The sequence below is a fragment of the Opisthocomus hoazin genome, chromosome 7 (genome assembly GCF_030867145.1).
Source record: "Opisthocomus hoazin isolate bOpiHoa1 chromosome 7, bOpiHoa1.hap1, whole genome shotgun sequence".
Taxonomy (NCBI): domain Eukaryota; kingdom Metazoa; phylum Chordata; class Aves; order Opisthocomiformes; family Opisthocomidae; genus Opisthocomus; species Opisthocomus hoazin.
This window is the reverse complement of record NC_134420.1, coordinates 17,480,750-17,489,338: the sequence shown is the minus strand read 5'-3', so window position 1 is coordinate 17,489,338 and position 8,589 is coordinate 17,480,750. Positions and strand designations below refer to the sequence as shown.

Below are 8,589 nucleotides of genomic sequence, written 5' to 3'. Positions count from 1 at the left end.
ATTCAGTGTCATTGCTGGGTTTGTATCTTGCTTCGGTATTCATTAGTCTCTCTATAATGTCAAAAACTGAATTCAAATCCAGTGGAAAGAATAACATTAAGTCTGCACATCAAGATTCATAGGTACTTTTTTCTTCCAAATGAGTTGACTCCTCATATAATATGCCTCATTGTCTTTACTCTTCTATTAGAAGTAAAAGATGTCTAATGCAACTTTATTACAACCGCTACACTTCGTACTTCAGCTCTGGTCTTAAGAAACCATTTATTGGTTGGAGAGCAGTCCATAAACCTTTGCAGGTGAATTCTCATTTTGAAATGGTTGGAAAATGGCTAATGAATTCCAGCAGTGCTGATGGTTTCTGTGATTTCAGAAACCTGTAGTTATAAATTTTAGACTGAATGCTTATTTCGCTAAACAACATATGCTCATAGTATTTAGAGATTACCAACCTGAAGAATACTAAACAGGAATTTTAGAAATGAAAATTTCAGTATCTCAATGCCAATATATGAGCCATCCACTTAGTACTGTAATTATAAATACCATGAAGACTACCAAAAATTTTACAGAAGGTCATCATTCTGTAATTTAACAGGAAAAATAATGAATTATATGTTCAGTAAAGATTATTCCAGGTATAGAAATAGTTAACAATTACAACTAAAAAACTTTAATTTTTTTTTGTCGTTCACTATGTAGATAAGCAAAATAATAATAGTGCAGTGCAGTGGTTTCCATTTTAGTGTTTCAGAAGTGGGTTTCTTTTCTATATTTACTTCCTTGTATTAGTTTGGCTACCAAATACTGACTAAAACTGAATGCTAATAACAAATGAGACTTACTGTAATTTATTTTTAGGTTATATTAATTCATTTATGTTGTGAGTGTGGGCATGTTTTTGTAGCTGTATTTTACTCGCTAGTGAGCAGAATATGCTTTTATAGGCTATAAAGGATGTACCTGTGGAAGTCGTGGCAGGTGGTGTAGTGCTGAAGTGAAATGTTGTTGCTGTTGTGGGTGAAGTTGAGACTGCACATTCATAGACAGCCCTTTGAAGCGTTCCATTGGGACCACAGGTTGCAACAATACACCCTCCTGTGCCATCTGTAGTACTGTAGATCACATCTTTATAGTTGTATTTCTGTTCCTCATAAATGCATATGCATTCTGTAAATCAAAAGAGAGTGTTATTCCTTGGTGTCCAAAACACAGCACAGAGTACCTTGGATGCATCCTATTCAGATAAAAACAACTTTGTCAACATACCATATTCATCATATTTGCATTTTTTGCCATGATTTGTGCATTCACTGGAAAAGAGAAAAAAAGGGAGATAATGAATGTGAAGATATGGGTTCATGACATCGTTTTATTTTTTCAATGTTTTTTTATCAATCCTTTGCTATTCATTGTGTGTTTAAATGTAGAAAGACCCTGTCTTCTCTGAGGTAGATATTCAGTTCTGCTGTACAAAGTCAGGTTAAATAGGATCACTCAGTGTTCTGGCAAGGAAGACAACTCTATGCCAGTATACTAAATATGCAGTATCCTTATCGGTGCTTTTGGAGACGGAGCAAAGAGGTGGGGAGGGGTGATTTGAAATGTTCTTATCTCCCTGACAAGTACACTTGTTTTTTGGAAGGGAAAGTGCAGTAGATGTATCATTTGAGAAAGGATCACTGTGTCATGAATGTTGAGTTTGTCTACACAGAGAATTTCCATCAGACTTCTAAAAGATACCAGAACTCATTCTGTTTTTAGAGGGACTTTATCTATTATCTGTTAAGAACTGAATCTGGATACATTTATTTACAGTGACTAGGCGCATCTGTTCATTGAATAAACATAAGTAAATATAGATATGTACGTAACAGGATAGATTTAGTGCTGTTAGTGACATAGATGATGTAGGCAAAGCTGTCTACGAACTGCAAAACATTCCATGAAAGCTGGGGTAGCTCAGATAGGCTTTGTGCTAAGCTCCTTGCCATTCTGGCTGTACTGCTTACAGTGTTCAAGTGTAGCTACTTTAAAGGTGGTTCTGCTAACTTTGTGCTATTTGATAGAAGGCTTAGCAGCACTTGTCCCAACGTGTCATCAATTCTGATGCAATGTGTGGGAAAACTTGCTGACTGTTGCAAATATTCAAGTACCAGTGCAATAACAGGAACAAGCTTAAAACAATGAAGATTATTTGCCCACTAATGTCTAAATAATTTCACGTAATGGTTTTGGGGATATCTTGACAAAAATTCTCAGACTATTGTTGTAACTATTATTATTTTGTTTTTACTTATTTTAATAATGATAATAATTTATAAGTACTTCAATAAGAATACAGAATATGTGGTAAATCTCTCTGTGATAAAATGTTTCACCATGTCATAGTTTAAGTTCCTGGGAACAGAGGAAAATTAGACATTATTCAGCAGCCTATGACTGGCCTAGTTCCTGCTGGCAAACAAAATAAAACAAAAAACTTAATGCATGATGAATTATTTTCTGTAACTTTAAACTCAACATTTAAAAATCTTGACTAATCCTACCATGATTGACAATTCTGCTTTGAAGGCATCTGCAGTCCTGGTTTGTAATTTTTTCCATTTTCATAACAACCACAATCAGAAACACAAGTCATGGTTTCTTCATCAAAATAGGGCTTATTCTTTGGACAGTGTGGATAGCAGCCTGCAATAAAAAATGAGTTATGTTGACACTAGACCTTCCACAAGTAGAAGTAATTCTGTACTCCACTTATGTCTGCTTTCCTCAAATTATCCCATATGGTAAGTGGAATTACAGACTCTGTTACTGCTATTCCTTTGGTTGCACACCAAGCTTTGGAGCATCTTGTCCTCATCTTCACTCCAAACAAGTTCATGATCCATTAGGGAGTAAGATACTAATTTAAAAATATCTTCTTATAATTTCTAATATAAACATGTCATATACTCAGTAACATAAATTTTGTTAACCATATTGTGTTTAAACTTATTATAAGTAGAATGAGATATGCATAATTATGTTTACCTTCCAAACCTCTCAACTCATGGAGGCAGTTCCCACTTGGATTATTGCAGGTCTTCATACAAGGGGCTCCACATGGCTTGTAGTGCCACTCACATTCCCCTTGTGGATTGTAGTAATCACAGAACAGAGCTAGAGGAAGTAGAAATGACAGAAAAAGGCCTTTGATCTTAATGCTCTACAGTTTTGATGGATAAAAATCCCATATGATCAGCATAATCACATTGGTGGTGAATAGTATATTCTCTTCTTTCTAGTTTAATAGCATTGTTACACTTCTACCACCTTTTGACACCTATCAAGTTATAAAGCATAAAACAAAGTTACAAATTAAACATGAAACATCGATTAATTCAATCACTTATTTTAGCTAGTATGCACTAATGTTTATTTACACTTAACCTGATGTAGACAGGTGGGAGTGTAATGTAGTATTATAGTTCACCAGGTGTGTGCCATGATTGACAAGTAAATCAGACACTCGTGACACCACTGGTAAAGTTACTATGAATGGTTTCATTTTAAGAAGGTAGATTAGCTTCCAGTGATTTTTCCAATTTGCTTTGTGGTTTTTTTGCTGTTTTTACATACAGCAGTGCCTCTTACAAATACAGTTTTTTCCTTCCTTGCTTCCTTGCTTCCTTGCTTCCTTGCTTCCTGCCTGCCTGCCTGCCTGTCTGTCTGTCTTCATTGTGCTTGTTGTTCTTTTTTTCTTCTCTGTTTTATTTCCCTCTGGACCCCTTCAAAAAGTAGTAGGGTGAGACTCACGACAAATTGATGGAGTTCTCCATGAAATGCAGATATCCAGCTCATTGCACGCTTGAGCATAGGCGGCTACTGCTGTACAGAAACATTCACAGTCTCCTCCAGTGTCGCAGGCACAAGCATCATCCACACATGCTTGATAATATTCATTTGGTTCAATCTGTTGGAGAAAACATTGGAATTTTCATGCATTTGTCCTCTTTGTAAAGGTATTCACTGTGCTAGAAAAGCTGAATAAAATGTCTGAAACTGACAACTCTGTAAGTATGAGAATGATAAGAAAGAAAGAACCCATAAGTAAGCTTTGAAAAATCAAGAGGAAAATGTAGAGTAAAGCTATTACTAATAAGTTGTAATGTGAAGAACTATTTGATATTGAAGATAAATTTGCAGAAAGAATACTGTTACATTACTACAAGCTAGCACACAGTCAAATTCATCTGGTGGCTGGTGTTTATATTAGTAGAAAATGATGGCATTAGAAAATAAATGTATGCAGAGATATATCTATGATTGTCCCTTCTATTGAAAAAAACCAGATATCATTTTCTTTAGTGTACTAGTTCAAGGTACAAGCTGAGAAAATGAAAGTGAAAATACTTTCACACTCCCTGTGACCCTGGACCTTAGTCTGACTTTATTTTGTCAAGCTCGACAAAGCCTATTTTAGTGTATTTTTCAGTTATCACACATAAAAATCAATGTAATCTCTGGCTTAGGGAATTTAAGACTAAAGTTTCTGTCATACCTGTGAGTGACACTTTGCAAACACTTCACTGGTAATTATGCTGCACTGCTTCTGCGCCCAGGCTTTCCTATATGGGTTCACAGTGCATGAATCCTTGGTAAGATTGGCATTTGGGCAAGTAGAAGACACTTTCCAGCTATTGGCAAACTCCAGCACATTTGCTACCACAGACTGACTGCGAGTAGTGAAGTCGTTATTTCCATTGCCATCATAGTTTCCACAAAGTCCACAGACATGTTCCTTTGTGGGGATAAACACAAAATTACAAAGATCAGGAAGGTACAGTTTCTTAGTATCTGCAAGTAACAGACTTCATTTAAGATTATCGAGGCCTCTTCAGTAACAGTCCTGGACATTTCATAAAATACCTCTCATGAAGAGATGTCTAACTTGTTGTTAGCAAGGGTAAGGATAGGAAGCAAAGTAGACTCATGGTTTTTGTTCTTAGTATTGAGCGAATTAATTTTATCTAATCCTGAACATACCTCTTCAGTAAGGGCTTTTCGTGAAGAAAGTTACTGAAGTAGTTGCCATTATTCCATTGCTGAATAACATAACTTAAGGAAAATCTGTAGTATGCAATCTAAGTCAATGCTACAAGGATAACAACATGCAATTGCTGCTCTTCCAGTCTTCCAGTTACAGCCTAAATGTTCATTTTTGTCTTTGAGTGATATCCTGAATAGGTTTCAGAAATAATTTTATCCAGGTTTTGGAATTTAAAATGTACCTGAAAGCTGGGGCTAAGTTTGATGAATATACTGGTTTTCTTGTCCCACATGAGTATCAGGCCAACAGTAGTGTCAACCACCAGGTAGATGCCCATGGAACGGATTTGGAATGGCATTTTTCCTCCAGGTGTCCTCTGGATGACATCAGAGTGTCCATCATTGAGTACCAGCTCATAGTTCTAGGACAGTAAAAGAAGAAGTTAGAGGCCAATTAAAAAAGTCACCTGTTGGGTACAGTTTTAGATATTGCCAGTTACTGTTATTGAAATAACTCGGTTATCATCAAAATTATTCTATTCAACAACCTGTTGTTAAGCAATTTCTCTTTAGAATTCCCTCCTTTGCTTTCTTTAGCAGAGAGCAGAATCGCTGACAGTGACCAAAGAAGTGTAGTAACATTTTCACTGTCTTGGAGGACACTTCTACAATGCAGTCCATCTGGGACTGCTTGTTCCATACTTCTGGCACATTAGGCCTGAGACAAAACTTATTAAAGAAAATATTTACCCCCAGGAAAACTTTAATAGACTTAGAGCAGGTGGTTCCTGTAGTGCCGCATGGAACGTTCTCAGTGATGACTCTGAAGGTTCCCTGATTCATACCTTGTTGACCACAGTAGTTCTGAAACGGGAGTGATATTCAGTATTAACTATGCTACATGGTCATATGTGAAATGCAAGGTACTTTGATAGTGCAAAAATCTGGGAAGGACTGTTACCTGGATCAGAACATATTCACAGTCTCCTTCAAAATCAAAGCGTTTGCCATCAAAGGTGGTGTAATGCCCATCTCCATAAACAGAACAGGTTTGCAGGCAAGGTTCCTCAGAGCAGTGCCATTTTCTGTTTCTACATGTGCTACGTAAGACGAAAAGCACTTCAAATGTAAAAACCAGATATACATGTGATACTGCTATATGTACATTCCTGCATGTACATCAATCTGATTTTAAAATGTGTTAAGCTTATAACTAAAAAATTAAGTTTGCTTATTCTCAGAAATGTAGCATAGCTCAAGAGCCTTTGGGATTTACCCAAGGACTGTATTGCTTCATAATGTCATGAATAATTTGAGTTAGAAAATACTTCAAATGTTTCACACTTCCAAATCTTGTTGGATGTATTGGAATGTAAGCATTGCCTGTAAGGAAAAAAAATCTTTCTTAACTTAAATGAATATGGCAACATCCAAACTGTATTTTTCTTCGGACCACTTGCAATTTCTGTGCTGTATGCCATTCATGCTGTATGTATTGTAAAAAAACAGACAGAGCTTGCTTTTTAGGTACCAAGTGGGTCATCTTATGTAGGATTTGTTCCTATAAATCTTGATACTGCTAGAGTGAAGTACTATAATTCACCTAGAGCTTACACTATTCCCTTCAAAATAATATTTTTCAGTATGCTCTTACCAGTTGTTACAGCCAACTCTGATTGATTCTCCTGGACTGTAGGAATTCCCATTGTGAACACATGGACAGTCTTCTGGAGCTATACATCCACCTTTGCCGTCTAACACTTGTTTATGAGGACATACACAGCCAGAGACACAGTGGGTTCTGTACTGTAAGGACCATATAGAAGACATGATGTGAAACATTATGCTGATGGAAGAGTCCAGCTGCAGCTGGTAATTGTAAAAGAGATCTAGTTTAATATGTTTTCAACTGGGTATAGAGTCTATACTTACACATTCCATATCTAGAGTCTGACAGCTCTTCTGGCATCCTGCTCCTACTACATCTGCAGTGGCATTGTCACAGTCAACATAGACCATGGGAGGTATGCAGACTGAAAGAGAGAAAAGCCATGAGGAATGTGAGATCAACCATGTATTTATATCTTTGTGTTTCCTTAATGTATATTGAATGGGAAAAAAAAAAGAGATTCCTTCTTTGAGATATGTGTACCTTCATATAATATATTTGACCAGAAAGAGAAACTGTATATTGTTTTGAAGTCATGTTTATCTGTTTTTTGTGCTTATGCTTGGACTACTCATGGAAATTAATATTTTGTTAACTTTTTGAAACCCTTCCTTTCAGAAAAACAAACAAGAAAACAAGGATCGTGGACTACTTTGTATGTTTTAGGCTTTTAGTACTTCTATTTTATTTAAAAAGTGGACTGTTTTCTCCTCACTTTCAGTGGGGTGACCAAGTATTCTTTTCCCCAGGGTAACCCAGGGGGTTATAACTTGTTTCAGCCATCTGAAAGGTAAGACAGTATTTATTTCTATTTTGCGAATATCCTCTACGTAACAGAAGTCATCTGTTCATATTCTTGTTTGATTTCACACTTGTACAATTCACATAATTATGACAGAAAAAGAGAGAACTGAAAAGGATGAAGATGGAGAGTTAAAGAAAATCTTAAATTATGTGTTACCTGGTTCAGGTTTCTCTCCAATGCAGCTCAGCTTTCCATAGGTGCAAGTGCTATAAAAAAAAGAATGAATATGTTTTTGCTTTTTCATGTAAACTTTCAGCTTGTTTCTTAATGAATTTGAAATAATGAAAAATTACCATGTGATAAAACAGAGAAAAAGTGTCCTTTATGAGAACAGTATCAGAACAGTACCATTCCAAAATTTTTATACTAGAGCAGACCGAAATATGAGTATATTTTATATAGAGGCAGGTTTGCTCTGTCCATGTGCCTGGTTAAAAACTGTCCTACAGAATAGTTCAGATTCCATTCATAATGGGAATAATCTGTAAGGGGATTATCAAGCATGGAAGCGTTATCACCAAGGAAGAAGTCTTTTATAGTCATGGATAAGACAAGCATGTGTGGTGAGGAGTGAGTGACTGACTGAATGGGTGGGAGTCTGGCTGTTAGCCAAGGCTAACCACCACAGTTTGTAGTTGAAGTACAGTTTTCCAAACATTAATAGCTCTAACAATTTTTAAGGATCTGTGATTTTTTATATCAAAATTATTAAGGAGAAAAATGCATTTGATTTGAATAGATTACTGAATGTATATAAGGTTTCATGACTGCCTATTTCCAATCTCATTTGTTTACAAATCTCTTACCAGACAACACCGTTATCACGAATAACTTCTCCAGAAGACAGAGGCATTCCTTTGTAGTAACAAGGACAGCTAGAAGCAGGCACACATTTGCCACTTTCATCCATGTAGGTTCCATTTATGCAGGTGCAGCCATCAACTGGGACAAACTTGATGCTGCATGTGACATCAGGCTCACTCAGGGACCGGCAAGTGGGTTGACAGGAATCGACATTGTAAGTGTACTTCAAGGATTTCGGACACAAGGTGGTATATTTGGCTTGAGAGTAAAAAGGTGAGTT

At 36.3% G+C, this 8,589-nt stretch overlaps 1 protein-coding gene across 1 annotated transcript in view; it reads right to left on the bottom strand.

The window, feature by feature from the left end:
• Positions 1–8,589, bottom strand: part of LOC104338188 (uncharacterized) — a 34,811-nt gene that overhangs the window by 9,436 nt on the left and 16,786 nt on the right. The window contains exons 17-29 of the mRNA XM_009944210.2: positions 8,312–8,567; positions 7,662–7,711; positions 6,964–7,064; positions 6,686–6,837; positions 5,993–6,131; positions 5,782–5,895; positions 5,274–5,453; positions 4,544–4,783; positions 3,799–3,955; positions 3,034–3,162; positions 2,550–2,691; positions 1,270–1,313; positions 964–1,170 (exon numbers count right to left, since the gene is read on the bottom strand). Of these exons, the coding sequence (XP_009942512.2) occupies positions 964–1,170; positions 1,270–1,313; positions 2,550–2,691; positions 3,034–3,162; positions 3,799–3,955; positions 4,544–4,783; positions 5,274–5,453; positions 5,782–5,895; positions 5,993–6,131; positions 6,686–6,837; positions 6,964–7,064; positions 7,662–7,711; positions 8,312–8,567 (1,911 nt within the window). The remainder of the gene's footprint in view (positions 1–963; positions 1,171–1,269; positions 1,314–2,549; positions 2,692–3,033; positions 3,163–3,798; positions 3,956–4,543; positions 4,784–5,273; positions 5,454–5,781; positions 5,896–5,992; positions 6,132–6,685; positions 6,838–6,963; positions 7,065–7,661; positions 7,712–8,311; positions 8,568–8,589) is intronic.